The sequence below is a fragment of the Cannabis sativa genome, chromosome 8 (genome assembly GCF_029168945.1).
Source record: "Cannabis sativa cultivar Pink pepper isolate KNU-18-1 chromosome 8, ASM2916894v1, whole genome shotgun sequence".
NCBI lineage: Eukaryota > Viridiplantae > Streptophyta > Magnoliopsida > Rosales > Cannabaceae > Cannabis > Cannabis sativa.
Window position 1 is genome coordinate 34729574 of NC_083608.1, and position 25824 is coordinate 34755397.

Below are 25824 nucleotides of genomic sequence, written 5' to 3' on the forward strand. Positions count from 1 at the left end.
GAGAGAGAGAGAGAGAAACAAAAAAATAAAGATTCGAGAGAGATGACGAGCGAGAGAGATGGCTGATTATCAAGATCCCTGCACTGGAGAAGAGGCGGAGACGATGACCGTCCGACTGGAATTTTGGGAGATGGAAAGCTCAAATCAATGGAGCCATGGATGCCATTCGTTGGAGGAGACCTGCTCTATTGTATCTTAATAATATCATCTATTGTATTGTCAATATTGTACTTTATCTGGGTTCTGACTATATATGTTATCTTATTCTTGTTTAGGTTTGTTTCATCATCAACTATGTGTGCTTGAAAAATATGTTTTTTTATCGATCCAGCTTGAGTACAGTTTCGGATTGTAAGATAATGTTCCATAGGAATGGGAGTCAATTTTAAATGTTAATACTGCTGCTAGCACTTTCTTTTTAGAACTAGTTTCCATTGATGAGTGCCTTTCAATGTAATTTTGATTAAAGATTCGGGCTCAAGGCTGAATGGTATTTCATTAATATGTACAAGGCAAAAAGGTTAAAGTTCTAATATTCCTTGTCACAGCTACCTATAAAAGGTTTGTCTCCCAAATGCAATACTAAAATAATTGGTTGCTTAAAGTTGTCCATAAGAGGAGAGAAATTTGTCTAACACATCCTAATCTTAAAATATAATTATTATGAAATGAAAAAAATTATCTTCATAGGTTCTATGTTTTTCGTTGTTAATCATTTTCGATGTAAGTGTGGTGGAGAGTGAATGAAAGATGATAATTGCGAGTAAGACTTTAGTTAATTAGAATTTATAATTAAAAAAATAAAAATCAAGACTTTAAAGATGAATTAGGTTTTAATTAAGTGTCAATCTAATATCATCATATTTTTTTAATTTATAAGGACACATCCTGCAAAAAAGAAACAGGGTGTGTTTTTGTAAAAAAAAATTCATTATAAGGACAAAATTTTAATTTATATAAAAATAATTTTAATTTTTGTAAAAAATAAAATTGTAAATATTATCATTAAATAGCTTAATTGTTAAAATAATTAATCTAAGGGATTTATATATAAATAATAATTTTTTTTATATAAATTTTAATTGCTAAAAAAGGTTTTTTTAAATATTTATTTAATTACTTAAAAAATAGTTAATTAATTCTAAAAATAAAAAATTTACCTATTGGTTATCTTTTATTATAGGTCAAAAAAAAATGTAATCGCATGGTTACAATAGAAATGTAATTATTGAATAGTCAGCTATATAAAATAAATAAACATAATAATTATATTTTTGTGAGGGCTGCTGCTAATTATACATTTCAAAATTCCAGTTCTCCCACCCTAACTTTGGCGCCCTTTCTTCCATTTCCGACCATTGTGCTGTGTGCATTGTTCCTTCTCGCCCTGTATCAATTCATAGTAGCCTAGCAAGTAGAACCATAAAGCTATCAAAAGTAAGTAAAAAGGAAAGAAAAGTAGTGTAGAACCACCAAACAGAAGAACTAAACGAAAACCAAGCCTTCATAAATCTCCATACAAGAAAACCTCTAACTTCATCCATCTCACCAGACCTGATGGTATTCCTCAAAAAACAAACTACTCCTCGCAAAAGACCCTCCTCCTCCTCCTTCGTCTCCCCTTTCCCTCCTCCCAAAATCCCCAAATCCACCGCCACTGCCGATGCTCCCCCACCAAACAACGCCGCTGAAGTCCCCGTCACCGACAAGATGGTCTCAATTCTCGCCGAGGCTGGTTGTACTCTCATCAACCCCTCCGGCCCCCCATGTCTTCCAACCGACCACAACAAGCTCCGTCGCCACCTTCATCATGCCTTCTCATTTTCTGATAATGCCTCTGCTCTTCGTTCCGATTTTCTCGCAGGCCTTTCGTCCTACATTCAATCCCCGAAAAATCTCCACAGGTCAGTTTCCTTGCACATTTTTTTTTAAAGAAAATTAGGGGAGAAGTAAGCGAGGAGAGATTCTGAAATTTCTTTATTCAGGATTCTTAAGCCTTCGAGAAGTGATGGATTAGGTCCAACTGGGGAGAGCTTAGTCAGGCATTTGTTGCTGGTTCCATCCATTCAGTTAGACCTTCAGAACATGCTTCTTGAGAAACTTCCGGAGTACTTTCATGTGTATTCGGAACATTCTGAATCGTCATCGTTGTCGCTTGAAAATGACGTGGCCAGGCTTATCGTTAACCACTTCCGGTGGCTTGACTTCATTGTTGATCCTAACGCCTTCACCGAGAAGTTAATGCAAGTTCTTTCGATTTGCCCTCTGCATTTGAAGAAAGAGATTATCGGGTCGTTGCCGGAGATTATCGGTGATCAGAGCAATAAAACTGTGGTTGAATCGCTTGAGCTAATACTTCAAGAGGACTCCTCTATAGTTGTCGCTGTGCTCGACTCATTTTCAAACCTTAATTTAGATGAAGAGTTACAGGAACAGGTTTACTTCACTTACTTTATTATGTGAATAATTTTTTAGAATGGTTAGTATATTGTCGTAAAGTCTCAGATAGAGATATGTACTGTTTTGGATATTATTGCAAAGTATTCAAATTGTGAATTATATCATTGTTTACTCGATATGTGTCCGTATGATTAATTGTATTGTATTTGATATGTCTCTTTTAATATTATTTGGTTAAAGCTGCGTATTTTCTTATTATGGTTGTCAATGAGTGGAATTTTCTTGAAATTAAAGGTGATCACCATAGCATTATCTTGCATCAGAACTATTGATGTGGAACACATGCCGTTTCTACTCAGATTTCTGTTGCTGTCAGCAACAGCAGCAAATGTAGGAAGAATAATTTCTCAGATTCGAGAACAGTTGAAGTTTGTTGGGCTGTCAAATGCTTGTGCAATGCAACAGAAAAAGTTGAAAGGAAAGTCACACAAGGACAGTTCGGAGGCTTTGATTCTTGATGCCTTGAGATCAAGTCTTCGATTCAAGAATGTAGATATTTTTTCTTGTCTTGTGGCTGTTGTTTCTTTTAAAAGTGTTTTTTTTTTTTTTTTTTTTAATTTGCTCCTACCATAGATGCTTTGCCAGGAGATTTTGAAAGAACTGAATTCCCTTCACAAACCTCGAGATCACAAAGTCATTGATATTTGGCTGCTTATGCTCATATACATGAATGGTGAGTTGCTGCAAAAGAGAGTAGAAAAGATATTCAAGAAGAAAATCGTTGAAGATTGCATTCATCAAGCTATGTTTGATCAATGTATTGGTGGACTCAAGGATTTGGTAAAGGTACTGTAGACAAAATCATGCTACATAAGTTGCATTTCTATCAAAAGTAAATAAATAAATAAAATTGAATTATGTTTTATATTCTTTCTTCCAATTTATTAGGAGTATCTTCCATCATTTATTTCTCTGACTGAGTATCTCCTGGCGTGTAAAGAGAAAAAAGCAAGAGAGTTTGGCATCTCTGTCTATACTAGTATGTTCAAAGAATTTGTTGATTCGTATTCGAGGCAAGAAGTAAGTGACCTCATAAATTTCTTTTTCTTCTTATGTTGATGACTAAAGGGTGAACTTTAGGAACTCTTCTTTGTGACTGTGTCCGCGTACAGGTTCTTGGTTCACTAGTTACTCTTGTGGGATCTGGTGTTAGCTATGTAGTGAGTTCTGCTTTGGAAACCTTGGGTTTCCTGGCCTCCAAAAACGCACAGGAATTGATTCCTTTTTCTCCTCATATTAGTGGTACTATATTTGTTCGTGATCCATGTGTACTATATTAGTTGGAAGTTTTTTTCTCCTATCTTCTTGATGTGTTTTTTGCTCTACAATCAGGTATACTGGACTACTTGGAGGGATTTAATGTTGAAAATCTGCACAAGGTATGCAATATCTTTGTTTGTGATTCTAAGAAGGTCCTCATTCTTCCATTTTCATTGGTATTACTGAAGTGCAGGTCTATGAGGTTTTCAGCCAACTGGCACTATTTGCCCGGTCTAGTGCAGATTCATATAGATCCTCTTTTGCTAATGAACTTTTGATGATAGTCAGGAAACAGGTATTGTGGCTTGTAAATTTATCTCTAAATGTGTAGTTAGTATCAAAGTGTTATGTTTAATATTATAATTGATGCAGAAGTTCAGTTCTCTTCACAACATTGGTCTTAAAAGTAGAAAAGTGATTTTATTTTATGGTCCAATCATGCAGGTTGGTCATACAGATCTTAAGTATAAGAAGATGGGTCTAATCGGCACCCTGAAGATAGTTTCCTGTCTTGGTGATGCAAAGAATGCTACCTCTCCATCCTTATCTCAGGTACAACTCAATCTATTGAATTAATTAGTTCAGGAGCACGACTTGGTAGTTGTGATAGTTTTGGTGGTAAAAATCCTAAATAGCCAATTAATTATCATACACATAGGTGATGATATTATCAAATGATTATAAGCTTTTAGTTTAGGGACCAGCTAAATATCAACACACAAAATGGAAAGTGGATCTTGGTTGATTTTAGGTTTTCAATTTGGTGTTGTTATTGCCGACAATGAGTTGCATGATCTAGAAGAGGATGGACTTTTTCTTGGGTTGCTCCATGGTGAGTAAAGCTAACCTGTTACCATATGTGCTTATCAAATTTCGCATTCTCCATTGTCTACTCTTGAAAGATTACAAATTCAAAAAAGCTGGAAATGCTGACATTGTCTCAAATGTAGAAGACAGTGATGGTTATGATAGTGTCAGTGTGTTAGCCATCTCAAAGTACAAGACAAAAATAGATTGGATCATTTTGATTATGGATGTTCATTCCGCACTTGTATAGTTAAAGAACATTTCATTCAATACATAATTTCTACAAAGTGGAACTATCAATTTGGGTGACAATAGAGATTGTGCAAATGCATGCATTGGGATAGTCAAGCTAGAATTGGAAGATGGCAAGGTTGTTGAGTTGAAACAGGTCAAGCATGTACCAGATATTAAGAGAACTTTAATTACTATGTCCATGTTAGATCAAGATGGTTTTAATGTCAAGATTGAAAATGACATTTTGAAGGCTATGAAAGATTCTTTATATATTATGAAAGGCAAGATTGTTAATGGTATTTATGTCTTACAAGGGACCACTATGAAAAATCAAGCTAATGGTATTTCACCTTAGCCTAGCACAGAAGGCTTGGTCATGTCAGCTATGGTGGCTTGAAGATACTAGGCAAGAAAGATGTTCTTTGACAGATTCAAGTCAACCCTTTAAGACTTTGTGAGCAATGTGTTCTTGGCAAAGCAACCAAGGTGAAATTTGGGGTAGGTATACACAAATCCAAATCCATTGTGGACTATCTACACTCAGATTTATGGGGTCCATCTAGAACACTTTCAAGAGGTGGAGCTAGGTATTTTCTCACATTTATTGATGACTTTTCTAGGTTAGTGTGGGTTTATATTTAAAAGAACAAGAATGATGCCTTCAATAAGTTTAAAGAACTGAAAACCATGCTTGAAACTCAAATTGAAAAGAAGATAAAGAAGCTGAGAATAGATAATGGATTGGAGTTTTGTGCAGAATAGTTTAATGATTATTGCAAGAAATTTGGAATTGGTAGGCACAAATCTGTTTCTAGAAACCCTCAGCAGAATAGCTTTGCTGAGAGGATGAACATGACAATTCTGGAAAAGGGTTAGGTGCATGCTCATACTCAGGGCTACCAAAGTAATTTTTGGCTGAAGCTGTTGTTACAGATTGTTATTTGATTAACAAAGGCCCTTCATCTGGCATTGATTTTAAAACTCCAACGGATGTCTGGATAGGAAACTCAGCTAGCTATAATCACTTGAGGATTTTTATGCTCACACAAGGCAAGACAAGCTTGAACCAAGAGCAAAAAGGTGTATCTTTCTAGGGTACCTCGAGGGTTTAAGGGTTACAAGCTGTGGAACATTGAAGATTAGAAAAATGTCATCAGTAAAGATGTGATTTTTGATGAGTACATTGTACATGGATCTTAATGCTTGAGGAGAAAAACTCAACACAACTAGTAAGAAACCACCAGAAAGAATTCAATTTGAGGTGGAGTTGGACAAAAGAAATGAGGGTAATTTGGAAATTGATGCAAAACCAAAAATGGAACTTGAAGAGGAGAATGAAGCTGATGAAATGCATACTGTTAACGCAGATTTTCGTAAACTATATTAAAGCCTAAATCGTGATGGATTTGCGCAGAAAATAAAAGCAATAAAGGAAAAAATAAGAACACTAAGTTTTTTTACGTGGTTTTGCAGTTAAAATTCTGCATAGTCCACGAGTGTATCTTATTAGATATTTCTGATACAATTCTTAGGACTTTTTCTCTTAAGGATTTTTCGTACCTTTTTTAGTGTGTCGTGCTCCTATTTATAGTTACATAGGAGGACAGTTAATTACAAATCAGACTGATATTTTACAACAATAATCCCCTGAAATTGTGGGATTTGATTACACCCCACGTAAAATAAATACGGTTATTAATTGAAAATCACACAGCTGTGATAAGTCCGCTTTTACTGGGTCAATGCAAACATGTATTAAATACGTTGTAAAGCATATCGTTCTGGGACATCTCGTTGGGAACATAGCAACAATAACCCTAGTAGCGAGCTAGAGCTTTTCCCATGTCTTTCCGAGGTTGATAATGTAAATGCAATTGGATGAGTTCACTAAAATGTGTTTGGAAAAAATCTATTATTGAGATGATTATCAGGTTTTATGACCTCTAAGGAAAAAATCTATTTTGACAATAATTAAATAGCAGCAAGAGGCACATACATTTGCAACCAATTTCATTTCATAGTTGTTTATTAGTTTCTCATTCCATTATTATTATTGTTATTATTTGCATAAATTATTTCTTTAAGACCTGCATTGATTCTTGAAGATCATTTTTACAGAAATCAAATAGCGAGGAAGCGTTGGAACTCTTGAAGATGTCTTTGGACTCTTGTAAACAATTGCCCTTATCTTTGGTCATGTTTTATGATGAACTGACAGAGCTGATGGACTCTGAAGCTCTTCATCCAACCATTACAGAATGGTCAGTTCATTGTAACAACCAAAGGCTGGCAGTGTTATCTATATGCTTGTTCGCAGTTTGGACAGATATTAACAATCACACTTTGCTTGGATAATAGGGTTGGGAAACATGTAGGTGAATTTGAATCTATGTATCTATCTGATCTTGATGGTGGACAGTTGCCTAATAAGGAGACTTATTGTGGTTTAGAAGGTGAGTGAAATCATGATACTTGTCTTCCTGCTATCTGACAGTATGTTAATCTCCATCCTACATTTTGTTTTGTATGGGTGTTAATTGAATTTCCTTGATCTTTTGTAGGGGAACTCTGGATGAACTTGGATGGTGATATTTCACCTATTTGTCTTAACATATTGCCATTGGTTTCTGCATCCTTGCAGTAAGTCATTTTTTATACTTTATAGTATACTGTATCATGTTTTGCTCTGCACTTGGTTTTGTTGAAGCTTGAAAGTTTCATTGCATGCAGGTCTACATCTTTACAAGTCCTTCCTGCAAACTTCCTTTTACTGTCTACTGTAAGTGCTGCCCCTTTGGCATTGTGTATAAATTACAGTTATGTGATTGCCTTTGATTTGCTGTCATTTTTTAGATTGAGAGGTTGACAAATCAAGGATCTCTTGGAGGAATTGACGCACTACTTGGCTGTCCCTTGCATCTTCCATCCTCAAAGGTTGGACTAAACGCAAGGCATTCTTAATAATATTAACAATGGCAGCTAATTTTTCTTTGTGGCTCATTGTTTTGAGTGTATTTTTTTTTTTCAAAAAATAAAAAAATAAAAAAATACACACACAGTGCTTTTACTTTTGCTACATTGCCTGAACACTCTCATTAGTCAGTCTTATCTTGTAGCTTGTCAATGCAATTGGATGAGTTCACTAAAATGTGTTTGGATTATGCACTTTCCAGTACTTTCTTGGAACTGGCTGGAAGTCTCTGTCTGGTAAACAAAAACAGACTGTTTGTCTCTCCCTCTATTATGCAGCAAACTGGATACGTGAATTAGTAAGCTCTTACGATTTAGAATGGCGTCATGATTTAGGTGGACTTCTATTGAACTTTTATCATATAGATGATCTATTGTCTCCTTGCTTCAATGTAGCTCAATGCTTTTTGTACACAAATTGCTGGAGGATTTGAATTTACTAGCCAGACTACAAAAGAGGACATAATTACAAAGCTACTGAAGCGATTGAGGAATCTTGTGTATGCTTTTTCATTCTCTCAATTGTTTTAAGAAAATTTTGTAAATATGTTTTTTTTTTCTTTCACAGTATATGCTATACTCTCATGACAGATGTGTTACATAAGCTAAGATCCGTTTACAAGATGGGTTATTGATGAATTCCAAAATAATTCTGGACCAGTTTATTTTATTCACATATTTATTTTATGCATTAGTTTGCCTACTTTTTCACTTAGCTTACTGATGAAATTTGTCTAAAAACGTGGAAATCTTGAAACAGCCTTCACTTTGTTTAGGGAATTAAATATTGCATACTAGCATAAGAATACTAATAACAATACAGTAGATTAGGCAATGTAGAGCTTAATATTATTTACAAGATTGGTTCTTATCACGTGATTCAAAATCTGTTTGGAATTCTTTTATACATCTTTTAACACTTGCGTTATGCCTCTTAGTTTGGTTTATTTTCTTCAATAAGCTGATGAAAAGTAGTCTAAACTTGTAGATTTCTTGAGGGATTATTGAACCATTATATTGGTCGTTACACTTTATCTCTGCCTGAGCTCCATATTTACTTGGATCACTCTGGCTCTTCACTGTTAAATCCACAATCACACCAAGTAAAGCATGTGGAAAAGAAAAGGGAGCATAATAAAACTAATGTTGAAATTCCTTCTGACAAGAAGAGGACACGTAAGAATCTCTCAAAAGCATGCACAAGTTCAGATTCAAATGAGAAACTACGGCAACCCACTATTATTGATGTTTATAGGAAAGCAGGAGCTATAACAAGCCAAGATATGCCAAATGAAACTTCTTCTGGTTTATCTTCTAAAGAGAGGTCAACTGAGTCATCAGAGCAGCGACCTCATGACTCTAATGAGCCTGTTGTTGTAGACATTTCTTCAGTTGCAAAGGCTCTTGAAGGCCAGCGATCCAAATTCAGGTGTCTCCTGGTTCAATGCTTTTCCATTTTGACTCTTTCAAAGGTATGCATGCTTGTGCAGTTGTGCAGTACTCTCTAAAGTCTAAACTACAAAAATAACCATATTTGCTCTGTTTGGTGCATAGCATTTTAAATAATTCATTTGTTGAGATACAAACTGTAAATCTTAACTTTGCAAATAACTTTGTGTTTTTCTTCTAGATATCAAAAATAAGGTTATTATTATTTAACATACTGTATTAATGTTTATAGTGATGAGTTTTAAAATTTATTTTTTCCGAAATAACTTTTGAGAATTGAAGCTGTAAGTATTGACACTTAGTTTGATATATAAAAATAAGAAAAATAAGTCGGGTTTAGAGCTTGTGACCCTAACTTGTTAGGGAGGCTTTAAGCTCGTTTCATTAAGCTGTAGGTATTGCGAGACCTTATTAAGTGGTTTTGGAAGCTTTCAGGACCTATCTCGTGTTGGTAGATAAGATTCAAGTTTTGCATTATTGTTGTTAGTTGTTTCTCTTATGAAAAGCAATGATTTTTGAGTTGAAGATTATGGAATTTATTTAATGTTTCTTTTCTGATGCAGGGTCAAGATTCTTGTTGCTCTGATCCCGCTGCTGAGGTAACTACTAATTGGACAGGGATATGGTTGTTGTTGATCTAATTTTTATTGTTAAGAAAACATTGCAAAGTTAAAGAACTAACTCTTTTAATCTTCAATGGATGCTAGTTACCACTATATCTGTACCTTCTGCGTGATCTTCATTACAAGCTGGATTACTTCTCCCCCAGAAAACTATTCTCCGGTAGAGTTTTTAGTGCTCCAGTTGGGTTCACCAGGATGACAATCAGTCAATTTTTGAGCAAAATTACACCAGTGTTTCCATTTCTTAAGAGACATTTGGATAGTGCGATTTGTCTACTTAAAGAAGGTAGGCAAATTAAATTATGATGACTGGACAACGATCACAGTATATATATCCTTGATCATTGAACATTTCTTCTGTAGGTGATGAAAACTGTCAAGAACATTGGAAGACTCAATTTACTTTTGCTGGGAACCCAGATATTCCAATTTTCGAACTTTCAAAATCTTCAATGTCTACTATGGTATTCAAAGAAATACTTCATTGTTTTCGTGAGGTGAAATTTCTTCCTTTCACTCTAAGCTGATATTGATCAGCATGTCCAGCTAATTGAGACGCCCAATCTTTAACACCCAGAACTAACAACCAAAATTGTTCATTATTACAGATAATAAACTTGCCAGATATACTGATGAATAAAGAAATTCTTTTATACCTTCTTGAAGCCTTCCAGCTTGGCAAGATACCAGAACATTTCTTTTCGAGCATGCAATTGACACTTCTCCCTGGGACAGCTGAATACTTATATGTTGGGGCTTATTTATTTGTTGAAAGTGTCCTCGACGAAGGTTTATTATTTTGCTTTGCTGCATAGTATGTTTCATGGAGCTTCTTCATTCTCTTACATTGAAGTGTTGAACCGCCTTTCCAATGACATCTGATTTGTGCAGCATGCTGTTTCTCCTTTATGCTAGCCTCCGAGTCTATTCTTACTCTAGAATTAATTGTTACCTCATTCCGGAAATTCCTTGATAAGCTCAGGGAGGAAAATGGTAATCAAATGCATTCAGGAATCCAGGGGGCACTTGATTTATTAAGGACCAAACTTGGCAGTTCTGCTGAGAAGCTTTTGAAGCATAATTGGGAGAGTGAACATCTTGAGAACGGTTGGAAGAACAAAGTAATACCATTTTGTTATAATGTTTGTGCCTTTTTACATTTTTCATTCTTTCTTTCTGCTAAACACTTCTGATTCAACTACCAAGTGATGGAGACAATAGAGGTGTTATTCATGACCTTTACACTGTTTTTAGGGTGAAATGGTACAAAAGATACTTCACATTTACTTGGAAAGTAGCGATTCCACTTCTGCTCTGCTAGATGAGATAGCTCAATCTATTTTAACACAGGTGCATTGATTTTTAATTTTTTCTTTCTTTAATTTGTTGTTTACTGAATTGATTACTTAGTATTTAAATCTATCTGTTTCTTGTCAATGCGAGTATTTCTCAATATTACGAAGCTGTTTGACAATAGGTACTTGGTTACTTTCTTTACTTTTGACAATATAGTTCCTTGTAGTAGGTTCCTGAGTGTGGGCTAGAATGAAAAAGTTATCCAATTCTGGGTTTAAAGATGACAGTTGCCTCAGGTTCTGAAGAGACACTTTCAATTTTCAGAGGACTAAGAATTAATTTGTATTCAACCCATGGGTTTAATTTGTATTCAACCCATGGGTTGCTCTCGTGGTAAGGAAGGGGTGTTGGAAAGTGCTGATAGGCATTGTTCCAAGGTTCTAAACCCCCTAGACTCAAAAACTTGGGGCCACTGGGAGGTCTCCCAGTTGAAATGTCCTAAAACTAAAATAAATAGATATATAAATTATAATCGTAGCTTATTTTACCTTAACCCAAACCAGATACTGATAATCCAATTTGCTTTTCTTTGTTAGGAACTTGTATCTGAAAATGCAGAAGAAGAAAATAATCCGGGTTTTTCGACTTTAAATTCCACAACATTCATTGTATGGTACAGGGTACTGGTAAGCTGTATTAGTTTTTCTTTTCTTATATTTTGTGGTACAGTTTCTTCTTTGGCATATTTACTGAATGTAGTTCTATTTGCAGCACGAAAGGAATATGACTGTTCTTAACAGATTGGTGAGTTGAGGATTTTTCATTGATCCAAATATTTCATAAGTGCTAATGGATGTGTACTTATTCCGTGAACATTTAACTGGTGCTATATTGTTTTTCCCCTTAGGTTAAGGAAGTCATTTTCCTTGCTAAATCTAGAGCTTCTGCTCAACATGAAACCATCATAGAACTATTGGCCAACCTACAACATTCTGTAAATGTGGTGGTATCGTTAGTTTCCCTTTGCAGGACGTCTAACAAGGTTATTAAAAAGATTCTCAAGTTCCTTGTGCAACATGTTTTGTTTTCATTTTTATATATATTTATTTATATAATCCTGTGTGGGTTATTTTGTTTTTAATTTTTATATATACAACTAGGCTGTTTTTTCTTTATGGTGAAATGCTTATAAGGCTAGTTAATGTTTATGTCCCATCATGATGGAACAGATGACTGTGCACGCTATGGCTGTTAAATATGGTGGGAAATTTGTTGATTCCTTCTTGAAAGGTTGCCACTTGAACTTTGACCTTGTGGTATGCAACAAGATACTATTGCCAATTTTCTCGCGTCTTATAGTGGATTTTTTTCCCATCCAGTTTTTGATTTCTTGCGAGCTCAATTTGAAGGTCATAAGGAGTGCATAATCCAAATGGTAAGATATGACACATCATGTAAAATTTATATGTTTTTAAGCTGATATCTGTAATGAATCAGGTGAAAGAGCTTCAGAAGGCCACAAGAACTATACAGACCCTTTGTTCAGAGGCAAAAGTTAGTGTTTTCATCCCTTTGTCTTTTGGCACTGATTTACGATTTCATTCTTGATGATCTAATCTATTTGTGATAGGGTTTGAAACAAACTGTCATAACGAGCAAAATTCCAGCAACGAAAAGGTCTATGGAACGCTATTTGTTCCATGTCAAGGCTCTTCTATATACAACACCCAGTGGGTGCAAATTTTGGATGGGTAGGTCTTTTTTCATTTGCATTTCTGAATGTGCATGTAGATGAAGCTCTCCCTTAATATTTCTGGATGATCTTGATTTATCGATTCGGAGTTTTCTGGTTGCTGGAAATTGGTCCCAACAGTTCATGTCACCTCAATCCTAATCTTTTTAAGAAATTTTAAAATGGAATCCATTGGTTAGAAAAGATGCTTTTTTGATTATATAACATAATGATTTCAAAATGATGTAAACAATATATGTTCTCGAAATAATTCTTTTTCCTTTCCATATTAAATATAAGTTTAATTAGTAAAAATTTAAACAAATTTTAAATGTAATCCATTCTAATTATGGTAAGGTAATTTTAGATATGAACTATATAAATTATTATTTCTTTTTCTTTTGGAATTGTTTATAGATCAATAATAATAATAATAAAAACATTATGGTCAAACTGCATTAACTAGTTTGGCTGCTTCAACCTCTCTAAAAGCAATATAAGTATATCGTAAAGTTTATGGGAGCATTAGGAAATTTCTATGGCTGTCACAGAAGGTCATTAAAGAACTTTAATGCCATCTTGATTATTGTGTTTTGCTAATTTTTTTATTGATGTTTGGGCTTTTGTCATTTTTCTAAGTTGTGTTAACATTCATGTTGCTAATTTTGACAGGAAACCTAAAACATAAAGACTTAACGGGACAGATAGTGAGTTCACAAGCATATGTGGATGATCCAGGTGACAGTGACACATTAGATCCAACAGAAGCTGTTAACAAAAATACACCTATCAGTGCTGCTAGTGAAGATGAAGCCGAAACTGAACGATAACTGGTGGTCCACATCACAACATAAGAGAGATTGAACGAAGAAAGCTACAATGATCTAGTGAGTCCTCAAATTTTTCAAGTTCAATGCTCATGACGTTTTGCGCTGTCAATGAATAAAATTGCTGATGGACAGAGTTGCAACTTGCAATGCTTCATGGGAAAAAGGGGCTATTGATCATGGAATTTCTAAACCTTAAACTCAAAATGATTTCTTAAATAACAATAAAAATATATATTGATTATGAAATGTATACAGAGATAAAACTATATTACACCTTTCAACCTTCCACAACCACCAATTTTATTAAATTATAATTTATAACAAATACAATGCTCATATATCTTTTTTTTTTTCAACCCTTACATTTATGCAGGAACACTATAAATTTTCTAGGAGACTGATTACAGAAGCTACCACACACCCCGAGCTAGCCCCGAGCTATTGAGGTGGGAAGGAAGAAATGATAGAAACCCCTAATAAATGAAAACAATGACGTTGCAAATTAAACACATGCAATAGGAAGAAACGGCCAGATCCTTCCCAACCTTGGACCCTACAAGGGAAAAAAAAATAGAATGACTGGTTTTCATTTGGTCTCAGTACTTGTTATTGAAGAGCGCTTTCTGACCACTACAACTTTGCTTATTGTTCGTATCCTTAACCAGTTTGCGGTTTTTATGTTGTTATGTATATAGAGTGACTAGAAATGGACATTCAAGGCTTGATTTGATAGCCCAGTATGTTTATATATATAAAATATATTTATATATATAAATTTATATGTATTCAAACACGGTACATACTCAAATCTTGGTGGAATGGTTGAAGAACTTGTTAACCTTTTGGGTTAAAGAGCGTACGGCAGATCATATCATGATGTTACCTGCAATTGAAAAAAATTGTTGTATCAACGCATCTTCATAAAAGCGTTAGGATATTAATTCTAAAAAAAATAAAATACTACAATAATGTCTTAAAAAGTATATTAAATTTAGTAGTACTAAAAATTGTAAAAATTTTAACATATACAATTTTTTTTTATTTACTATAATATAAATAATTCATTATTTATTATAAAATTTCACATTTTTTATTTATAATATTATTATAATTTTTGCAACACTTTTTTTTACATATATTTCATAATTTATTATAAGGCTATTATAATAATAATTATTATTATTTTTTTACATTATTTGTATCTTGCACCTTGGTCAAAGGGCAAACTCATGTTGGTTTAATAGAAATTTAATCTGAGAGGTAATTATGTTTGGTATTACCTGCGGGATGTGGCTGATAATTATCACTTATTACGGAAACGGAGTCCTGACGAATAGAGTCATCGTGAACCTAAACTCATATGAAATTCATCTATTAATTACTTGCTCGATCGATTGAGCTCATTTAGAAAGCAGACATATATATATATATATATTACAATAATAATAAATTAATATACCTGATTTTGTGTTCTATCCGAGATCTTAACAACAGTGTAGGTGGCTGCCCCAGCTAAAGCCCCTAGTGGTGGAGCCACCAAGTATATCCACAACCCTTTAAAATTCCCAGCTGCAATTGCTGGACCCAGGCTCCGTACAGGATTCATTGACCCACCTGTTGATTTCCTGCCACGCCAACTCAGATTTAAATATCTAGTTGTATATATCAGTACTTATAATTTATAACTCTTATCTGATCGAATAAGCCATGCATGCATATAGATAATTATATGGTGATTCGAAGGTACAAACCCTGATATGAGAACATTGAGGATAACGGTAGCTCCAACTGCTATTCCCGCCAATTCTCCTGCCTGCCATATACACATATATATATATATCCCTCTTAACCATTAGAAATGATCAAAAGATGTTTATAATATATGTATTTATGTACTTACCGCACGTGTGTCGGTGGAGACAGCGGTGACAATGAACATGAGGAAGAAGGTGACGACAAACTCGACGGCAAAAGCTTCGTGAAGGGAAACAGTAGGAAGGGTGAGTCCACTGGACATGAAGGGGTGAAAGGCTGCCTTGAGAAGGAAAGAGGCGGATATGGAGGCCAGAACCTGGACTGCTATGTAAGGGAGGACTTGAACCCAAGGGAAGTGCTTGAAGGTTGCGAATGCGATGGTCACAGCAGGATTTAGATGGGCTCCCGAGATGTGGCCAGTCGAAAATATGACCACCATCACTGCCAGACCCGAGCACACTGCGTTTCCAACTAAGGCTCCTGCTGATCCATCGTGCTCTTGATTCACCAGGGGCGCTGCTGTTGCTCCAAACACCATGATGAACGTTCCTACAAACTCAGCTCCCAGCTGAAAACAAACCACACACACCACATATATACCTATAAAATTAAAATCTAGCCGCGTACGTTGGGAAGAAATAAAATTAGCAAGTGCAAGTGCACAATAAATTTTTTATACATATATAATATATGTGGACCCCAATTGATCAAATAACTTGGATGCTAAAATAGAAAGAAAGAAAAAAAAAAGTGAACCAAAATCAACTGATTTTTATTAATATCATGGGCAATTAATAGAGAATCACAAAGCCCCTTTGGCATATAGTGAGCTACAGTCCAATATATAGCCATGCAAATATATATAATGTTCATACGACGGCTAGCTAGTCATATATGTTTATTTGGTAAAATATATTATATATATATATTAATATAAATTATATATAAAATATAAACATACATATAGTTATTTGATAATTTATAGTTTCAACTTTAAGTTTGTAAGCAGTTAAATTTAATGTTTATTTTTAGCGACATAAGTATTATTGTTTGTAAAACTTTAATTTTTTTTTTTTAATTTCGTTAGTATATTGTATTATTGTTTTAAACAGGATACATATAAAGTAGTCTAAATTCTAAATCATTAAGTCTAAATATAAACGTATATATTTATTATTTTTAAATCTTCTTTTAATAAATTTAAAACGAAATTTATATTGATGAAATTTAAAAAAAAATATATATAATTTTATAAAGATTAAGTAATAAATATATATATATATATATATATTAAATTTACACGCTTCCAAATTTAAAACTTTAACTCTATTTACCTAAATTTGTATTACCAAACACGTTCACAAGCGCATAAGAACTAAAAACAAAACGTGTTTGGTAATATACATTTACATAATTATATATATGTTCATATTAGGCGGCACATATACTCTACTCTTAGTAAAAAAAAATTACCTTGACCTCAAAAATAGTTTGACCAAACACGAAGAGGATAAATATAGATGAGATATGCATGCTATAAAATCTAATTATTTAGTAATAGAGAGGTGGTGAGTGCGCACAGGCATATGTACATATGTGTATATAAATATTATATATATAGATAGAATATGATATATATACCTTACGGACCAGAGAGACATTGAAGGCAGGAAGAGCCTTCTTGCAACTACTGATTCCTGCCATTTGAAGTTTACAAATTATTATAATATATCTCCTTCAAGATATGTCACCTATATATATACGCTACCAGCTAGTGTTTGTTGGTCACATAATAAAGAAGGAAGAAAGAATGAAAAGTTGTGGTGCATCTCATTATTAATTGTTTAATAATGGCTATAACGATATGTTTTGAAAGTATAATGCGTATAACAATGATTTTCTGTTGTTGGAAGTAGTAATACCCTATAAGGCTCATTATTAAAGTTGTAATAAGACAGATTTGTTTTTGGAGTATATTATGGCTACTATACCCCATTGGTTTAGCGTCTTTTAATGTTGTATTTAAAATAGATATATGAAAGGTCAATGGTGATCCCTTGTTAGTTAGTAGTGGTACCACCACAACTATATATATACGTGTGGTCACTGGTTAGTGACACATTGTATTCAGTCGGTATCGTATTGGCTGCTTTTCTATATCAACTCTACTACTACTTCATACGTATATTGTAATTATTATATGATGAGAAATGTAAATTTTTCCATATATTAGATCCAAAGTAAATTCTTACAATTATATGTAAGTGTAAAATAAAATATCATCATTTGATTTTTAATATCAGGTCATGTAGTCAAATTAACAACAGTAAGTGTGATTATTGATTTTAGAATACAAATTGGTTAGCGATTCGACCATTGAATAGGACCAAATGGTCATATAATTAGTTAAACTTGGCATAAAATACAAAATATTGACACTAAAAACTGACCAACACTATTTTGCTAGACTAGCGAAAAAAGTAATAAGTGAAAGATAGTAAATAAGAGATACCAAAATTTATAGTAATTTACTCCCCATGTCGCAATGGTAACTGATCCTCACCTTGCCCAGCTATTTGCAGCAGCCGGGGTGGAGCAAGCCAAGCCTCTAAATGAGGATGAAGTTGTTGTAAGAAGGGGACATTGAAGTCCAAAAAATTGAGGACCAGGGCGAGGTCTGCTGCCTTGTCAGTCCATTTGAGGTCAAGGGAGAGAAAGAAGAAGAAGAGGAGGAGGTTCAAGAATTTCCTTTTGGTGGCTATAATGAGGTCGGAGAGCCTATTTGTGAGGAGGGAGATGTCTTGGTGGCACCAAGATTACATCGAGGAGGAATACACAGAAGCTCTGCCTTTAAACAATCGAGCTTCGAGGGGTGCCTAGTGGGTCTCACCACTATCTGTGCTAACTTTCAAGAGATTGACTAATCTCTATGAAGAAGGTCTTCTTGGGAAGGTGGAGGCATTCCTTCCTAGTCCCAAATAGCTAACAATAAATCCCAGAGGCAAATTTCGTGCATGGTTAGGGCCACATGCCAAACATGTTGCAATGCTGGCTTTGCATCCCTATTTGAAAGAAATAGCCAACTACTATCACATATGTCCGACCTAGCTCAAGGGCATAAAGTACCTTGCCGCACTGTTTGTGCTATATGCTACCCAAGGATGGGGTTAGTCATCTGCTTACGATAACAACTAATTTTTTTTTGACCTGAAGTCAACCTAAACAAAATAGATTTGGGTACTTCTACTTTTCCCAAAATCAATGTAAATGGCTGACCGACACCACAAACACGGATGTGTCAAAGATTTGCAGGTTTGTAGAAGACATCGGTACTAACCACATCTCTTCTAGCATATTCCATATTATTACAATCCTCCTTTCACTCTGGGTCTTAGATCAAGAGCCTAAAAAATACTCCAACTTCTAGAGTCGGCTCGGAATATTTCACACTCGACCATTGAGGGTAATTTCATTAAGTATGGGCTCTACCCATCCGATGAAGTTCAGGAGCCTGAGCAAGTGACTGAGGAGGTTATAACTGAGTAAGAGGCTCCAAAGAAGAAGAGAAAGAAGGCCTCCTAGAGTGATAAAGTAACGATTGAGTGGCCCATAAGGATTAGGGATGACATCGAGGAGGTTGCTCGTCCTTCTGTCCAGGTGGTAGGAAAGGGAAATGTCATGGTGGTGGAGGAAGAAGAGGAGGACTCTTCTGATGAGGATACCCCTTCATTACTTGTTTGAGAAAGTGCTCTTGTCGACGTACAGTGTTTATCATTTTATTTTAACCTTATTTGTCCTTGTTTGATTATGTTTTTAACAAGTATTCATTCTTTTAAATGCAATCAACACCGAGAGGAGTTTGGCTGCTGACTCCACAGATGTTCTTAATATTGCTCTTGAAGTTATTCCTCCTACCCACAAGAATGCAAAGTCTAAGGCCTCCACTACCTCGGCCAAAAACTCTAAAGAGACTAACACTGAGGGGGCCAGGCTGCCAAGGTCATTGGCTACTCTGCCCATACTCTAGCTAGAAACTAAAAAGGTTAAAGAAATGCTCAACTTCTATTAGGATTGCGTGATGCCTGAAGTAAATGAGCAACTTACAGGGGTAGAGGAGATTCCAGTGGAGCTGTTGGTTGGTGGAGTTCTAAAGGAGGTCACCTGAGTGAGTGCTTTGCTTTTTATTGTTTTTATACAGGTTTCGCTATGTGTGAGATTTAACTCTGTTTTATCATGCAGGTTAATATGAAGTTGGCATACACCTATTGTTGAGCAAAATTTGCTACTCTAAAAGCCATAACAACTACCAGTGAATTGAAGAAGGCACTAAAAGATGCTAAAAAAGAGGCTGAGCAAAAACGTTTTCAGTTGGGTGAAGTAAACAAGCAAATTGTTGTTGCGAACAAGCTTATTGAAGATCTTAGGAAAGAGATTAAGGACATGCCGTCCACAACCAAGCTTGAGGAGGACCTTAAGGTGCTGACCAAAGAGGTAAATACTCTGAAGGATGAAAGGGAAAGTCTTCGTACTCTCCTTCAAAACCAAGAAGCCAAGGTTATAGAGCTAACTGGGGAGAAAACTTCCTTCCAAGAAACTCTTGATGTTGTGCGGGTAACTTTTAGTGCCGAGTGGGAAGCACACAGAAGGAATTTGAGAGCTTGGAAATAGTTTCCTTGGATGTTTTCTATGAGTTCTGGAAGGCAAATCCTGAGGCCAACTTTGACTATCTCAAAGAAGATCTCTGTACTAGCTTTCTCAGCTTGTTTGAGGCACAAAAAGTTTAGGAAGAAGCAAGGCTGGCCAAAAAAAATACTCGTCTACCGTCGAAGAGCATGAGAACCTTGATGTCGCTCAAGTTTCATCCGATCAATACAAAGAACCTGGGACTCTTTTGGAGTAATATTTTGAAACTTCTTTTTATCTATTTGGCCTACAGGCCTTTCCTTTAGTACAATATGGCCGACCAAGCAGCTTTAAAACTTGGGAAAATGTTTTCATTTTGTTTAGGACAACTGGCTGGCCATACAATATAGGATAAGTCTGAGATTAAAATTGTACAACCAGCCAGTTGTCCTAAACAAAATGAATATTTTCCTTTAAGTATGAATTCAATTTTTTGCTTTAAGCTTGTTTTTTACCAATGCTTGTATAGGTATAGCTGCCCCCCCCCCCAAGTGACCGAGCAGACTTTTGACTCTTGGTCACTTGCATTTCTAAAGTTTTATTTTACCTGTCTGGTTCACACACCTTAATGATGGCATTAAGAAACCTCATCTATACATTACACCTTCCACTATTATGTACCGTGAAACCTTTCTCATCATTTTTCAAGCCTCATTCCTGTTGCTCGAAAGTTTTCCGGTATTGAGATAGGCTGCTATGGGAGTCATCCAGTTTGGTGCGTTGTCTTTCATCTCGATTTTCTCTGTGCAAGTGATGCTAGGTTCTTTCAAAAACTAAATTGGGACTAGGTTGGCTTTATCTATTACTGTTTGCTTGCCAGTCGTGCTAGTGCATCAGCTGTTTTCTTTTCTTCTTTTTGGATTTGCGTGAGAGTATAACCCTTGTACGCATTTTAGGTAATTAGATAACTTGCTATAATTTTCAAAAAATGTATAAAAGTTACACAATTTGAATGATAATTAATATCTTTATTCATATATAGGTCGATATGTGCTGTTACCGTGGCAACATATATTTATTGAATTATAAAAGCTATTACATGATCTCTTTATCTTTTTCTAATTAAATATAAAACATTTGAATGATATATTCCGTCCAAAAGACATTGCTCAAGAGCAATGATTTTGAACAATCTATACTTTGAAAGTGTTCACCCGACTTTAGTACCAATTGTTTTTTGAACCTTTGAGCGAGGTTCGCTCAGAAGGCCACCACTTAAGAGTGGTGTTTGAGCATTGTGCAACTTGTGTGGTCCCTGGACCTTTTTCACTTATTGGTAGTATTTCCTTAGATGTTCATCATTCCAATACCTTGGTACCAGAACTAGCTCCATGTTTTTATTATACCAACCAAGTTTGTATGCTCTAGATTTTGTAACTTCGGTTACTTGGTATGGTCCTTCCTAATTAGGCCCGAGCACACCTGCTGCACTGTCCTTTGTGTTCAGGAATACTATTATGAGTACCATATCTCCCATAAAAAATTTCCTTTCTTTCACTTGTTTGTTGAATTATCGAGCCACTTTTTGTTGATGAGCTAGTAGCTTTGGATTTGCTAAATCTCTCTTTTCTTCAACTTCATCAAACGATTCTGCTGGGAGGGCATTGTTAGTATCCTGGGTGTAAATCAATTTTCTATGGGATGGAGGTTCTAACTCAATGAGAAACATTACCTCATAGCCATAGGCCATGGCAAAAGGTGTCTGCCTGGTTGCCATTCTTTCAGTTGTTCTATACAAATAAAGTACCTTTGGTAGTTCCTTTGGCCAGTTCCCCTTGGCTTCTTTGAGCAATTTTTTCATGGTGTCTTTTAATGTCTTGTTGACTACTTCAACCTGTCTATTTGTTTGGGCATGGAGAAACTTCTTCTATACATTACACATTTCAGTATTATGTACCGTGCAACCTTTCTCATCATCTTTTGAGCTTCATTTCTATTGCTTAAAAGTTCTCTAGTGTTAAGATAGACTGTTATGAGAGTCATTTAGTTTGGTGTGTGGTCTATCATCTCAATTTCCTCCGTGTATGTGATGCTGGGTTCTTTTAGAAACTAGATTGGAACCAAGTTGCTTTGTCTATTACTATGTTGCTCGCCAACCATGCTAGTGCATCAATTGTTGCATTTTCTTCTCTTGAAATTTGTTTGAGGGTGTACCTTCTTCTAAACTGTGCGAGCAGGTCATGGATCTTACTGAGATATGCCACCATTATTTCTCTTTGAGCTGTGGATTCCCCCAAGACATCATTTACCACCAAGAGTAAGTCACTATAGATCTCTAGATATTTAGCACAAACTTCCCGAGTAAGTTTTAGTCTAGCAATAATTGCTTCATACTCTGCTTCGTAATTGGATACATTGAACCCAAATTTGATTGCTCCTTGCAAAGGTTGCCCCTAGGTGTTATGAGAAGAATGTCGACTTCAGACAACTGATCGGTGGATGATCCGTCCACATGTAACTTAGATAGGTTTATCTTTATAGCTTTTCTTCCAGTGGGGGTGTTTTTTCTTGCTCTCTTTTTGGCTCGAGATTATCTTTTGAACTATCTATTTCTTTACATGTGCATTCAACTACAAAATCTACCAAGTCTTTTCCTTTACTATTGTGCGGGGTTGGTAAGTTATTTCATACTGTACCAATTCAATTGCCCATTTGAGTAGCCGTCCAGATGCATCAGGCTTTAGTAGAATTTGGTATAAAGGTTGGTCGGTGTACCCTCAAACAGGATGAGCTTGGAAGTAGGGCCCTAATTTCCTTGTGGGAAGGATCAGACAGAAAGTTAATTTTTCAATCAGGGGGTATCGACCTTCTGCCTCAACTAGTCTTTTGTTGATGTATTAAACTGGATGTTAAACATTATTTTCCTCTCTTATTAGCATGACACTTACAGTGTATTTATTGACTGGAAGGTAGATTCCTAATTCTTCTCTGTCCAGGGAATTTGAGAGTACGGGGATTTTCCAAGTTGCTTCTTTAATTCTTGAAAGGCATTCTCATATTCCTCTATCCATTCAAACTTCTTGTTACCTCAGAGAATGTTAAAGAAAGGAACACATTTGTCTGTTGACTTTGAAACGTATCTTCTTTGTGCGGCTATCTGACCAGTTAGGCTTTGCACTTCGTTCACCTTTGTTGGTGATTTCATATGAAGGAGAGCTTGATTTTTTTTCTAGATTAGCTTCTATTCCTCAAGCATTAACAATGAATCTAAGAAACTTACCCGACCTGACCCCGAAGGAATACTTTAAGGGATTGAGTTTCATGTTATATTTCTTGAGGATTTTGAAGCATTCATCCAGATCCTCTATGTGCCCCCCAACCTTTCTGAATTTGACGAGCATGTCATCAACATATACATCCATGTTACGCCTGATCTAGTCCTAGATAATCTTGTTGACTAACCTTTGATAGGTAGACCCAATATTCTTGAGGCCAAATTGCATGAATTCTTAGTCAAGTGGATGAATTCTTATCTAATTATACCCCAAATAGGCGTCTATAAAGCTTAGAATTTCATGTTCGACTGTTGCATCCACAAGCTGATCTATTCTTGGAAGTGGAAAACAATCTTTTAGACACGCCTTGTTGAGGTTGGTGAAGTCAATACACACTCGTCATATTTTTCTTGGCTTGGGTACTAGTACAGGATTAGCCACCTAGACTAAGTAGAAAGCTTCAATAATGAATCTATTTATGTAGAGCCTTTCCACCTCATCCTTTAGCGCTTGTGCTTGTTCTTTGTCCAGCAATCATCTTTTCTGTTGGACGGGACAAAAGTCTGGATCTATGTTGAGGGCATGAGACATGATAGTTGGATCAATCCCGACCATATCTTCATGCGACCGGACAAAAATGTTGAAATTTTCTCTTAGAAATTTTATTAAAGCTAATTTTATTTTAAGAAACAAACCTTTGTTAATTTTGAGCTTCCTGGTTGGCATGGTGGGATCAATCTCAACTTCTTCTAGTTCTTCTACCAACCCAACATTTTTATTTTGTTCCCCAAGGCGGGGGTCCATATCTTCGTCCCTGCCTTGGGCAAATTCCTATTGGGAAAAGCTATTGCCCTTTTTAGAACTTTGACTAGAGTTTTCCTCCTTTTTGGCCTTAGATAGAGCAAGGTTATAGCATTCACATGCAATTTTCTGATTTCCTTTTAGACAACCCACTCCATTCTTTGTTGGAAATTTTATGCACAGGTGAAAAACTAAGGTGACAACCTTTAAGTCATATAGGCTAGGTCGGCTTAACATGACATTGAAGGTAGAAGGTACATCAATCACTAGGTGCTGAGCCATCATCATTATGCTTATTGGAACTTGTTCCACTATAAAGGGTAGGCGGATCTATTCGAGCGAAGAAACACTTTGGCCAGAGAATCCATATACCAGCTGAGTGCAAGGAACCAGATCTTTATGTTAAAGCCCCATTTTTTCATATATTGTTTTAAACAAAATATATGAGGAAGCTCCATTATCAACCATTTTTCGAGCCACCATTTTATTTGCAATTTGAACTTCAACAACTAGAGGGTCATTGTGAGGTTAAATGATGTGGTCGGTATCTGCTTCGCTAAAAGTTATAACTGGTTCTCTAACACGCAGTTGCTCAAGATTTTTTTCTTCTACGGATAGAATTGCATCTGTCTGTTCATACTGTAAGGCCCGAGCATATTTTTCTCTAGCTTTGTCTGAATCTCCAGCAAGGTGGAGGCCTCCAATGATAACTTGAAGATGTTCGTCCACTAGTGGAGGCATCAACTGGTTTTGAGTGTTATTTAGTTTGACGACCCTTGGTTCTTGGTTGGTCTTGACATATTTCTGCAAGTTCAGATTATTTTTCCTAATGAGGAACTCTATTTCCCGCTTCAAATTATTGCATTCATTAGTGTTGTAACCATAATCTACATGAAAACGATAGAATTTGGTAGTATCCATTTTCCTCATGTCTTTCTTCATAAGATGAGGTTTTTTGTATTACACCACAGACTACGTGGTTGCAAAGATTATTTCTATATCTTCTATCAGGATAGTAAATGCTGTGAAATTTGAGGCATTCTCCCAAGGATGTTGTTCGGAGTTCCCACTGAACATGCTTTTCTTTCCATTACACTACCTATTGTCATTATTTGATCTCTGACCACCTTGGTTTAAGCTGCTGTGATTTTGTGAATTTTGGTCTGGTTGGATGGACGTATAGACTGTAGTGGTGTGTTGTTGATTTTTCTTTACTCCAACCGTGTCCACACGTTGAACTACTTCTTCGAGTTTTATAAATCTGTCTGCACAATCTAAGAATTCTGCCATTGACCCTACAGTAAGTCTTTTTATATATTTCCATAATTCACTTAGAGGTTCAATACGTCCTAAGATAGCGGCCAACCTCCCTTCCTCGGTCAATCCTTTCACTTTTTTAGCTTTAGTCATGAATCTATTGATGTAAGCTCTGAAGGGTTCTCCTAGTATTTGCTTTACTCTAACAAATCTTCTAAGTGAGATGAGAGTTACCGAGAAGAGGAGAGCTGTGCATGAAATTTTGACATGAAGGAGTTCCACGAATTAAACTTCCCTAGAGCTAATTTAAAGTACCACTGCTGCGCGACCTCAGCCAAAGTAGCTAGAAAGATTTTATAGTGTACATCACCTCTCACTGCTTGTAATTCCATTTACATTTCAAAGTATTAAATGTGAGATAAAGGATCTTCTTTACCTATATACATTTTCCA

General features: G+C 35.6%; 2 protein-coding genes across 3 annotated transcripts; one reads left to right on the forward strand and one right to left on the reverse strand.

Annotated features, from left to right (window-relative positions):
- Nucleotides 1-1324: 1324 nt before the first annotated feature.
- On the forward strand, nt 1325-14175 carry LOC115701214 (uncharacterized). Its single transcript, XM_030628946.2, has 32 exons — nt 1325-1904; nt 1986-2436; nt 2695-2949; nt 3034-3246; nt 3349-3480; nt 3573-3702; nt 3793-3839; nt 3914-4015; nt 4165-4272; nt 6880-7022; nt 7120-7214; nt 7323-7401; nt 7492-7540; nt 7615-7695; nt 7935-8030; nt 8128-8231; nt 8720-9203; nt 9744-9779; nt 9888-10089; nt 10167-10300; nt 10412-10592; nt 10695-10924; nt 11058-11153; nt 11696-11785; nt 11871-11903; nt 12007-12141; nt 12329-12389; nt 12479-12534; nt 12597-12653; nt 12730-12850; nt 13504-13718; nt 14035-14175. The coding sequence occupies exons 1-31, from the start codon at nt 1558-1560 to the stop codon at nt 13659-13661; spliced, it is 4506 nt and encodes a 1501-aa protein (XP_030484806.2). The 5' UTR covers nt 1325-1557; the 3' UTR covers nt 13662-13718; nt 14035-14175.
- LOC115701215 (probable aquaporin NIP5-1) lies at nt 13869-17448 on the reverse strand. Of its 2 annotated transcripts, XR_004008524.2 has the most exons (7): nt 17058-17216; nt 15562-15984; nt 15413-15474; nt 15121-15286; nt 14942-15011; nt 14465-14544; nt 13869-14214 (listed from the first exon to the last, which is right to left on the reverse strand). XR_004008524.2 is itself a non-coding variant. In XM_061102852.1 (6 exons), the coding sequence occupies exons 1-6, from the start codon at nt 17118-17120 to the stop codon at nt 14528-14530; spliced, it is 801 nt and encodes a 266-aa protein (XP_060958835.1). In that variant the 5' UTR covers nt 17121-17448; the 3' UTR covers nt 13869-14527. The 2 variants fall into 2 exon arrangements, 1 of the variants encoding a protein (XP_060958835.1); XM_061102852.1 differs by having other exon boundaries at nt 13869-14544; nt 17058-17448.
- Between the last annotated feature and the right edge of the window lie 8376 nt (nt 17449-25824).

Coding starts and splice junctions, on each gene's coding strand:
- LOC115701214 (XM_030628946.2), top strand. CDS start 1,558: ATGGTATTCCTCAAAAAACAAACTACTCCTCGCAAAAGACCCTCCTCC. Junction 4,016..4,164: donor TGATGATAGTCAGGAAACAG/GTATTGTGGCTT, acceptor CCAATCATGCAG/GTTGGTCATACAGATCTTAA. Junction 4,273..6,879: donor CCTCTCCATCCTTATCTCAG/GTACAACTCAAT, acceptor TCATTTTTACAG/AAATCAAATAGCGAGGAAGC.
- LOC115701215 (XM_061102852.1), bottom strand. CDS start 17,120: ATGGCAGGAATCAGTAGTTGCAAGAAGGCTCTTCCTGCCTTCAATGTC. Junction 15,475..15,561: donor TCTCCACCGACACACGTGCG/GTAAGTACATAA, acceptor TGTATATGGCAG/GCAGGAGAATTGGCGGGAAT. Junction 15,012..15,120: donor CGGATAGAACACAAAATCAG/GTATATTAATTT, acceptor ATATGAGTTTAG/GTTCACGATGACTCTATTCG.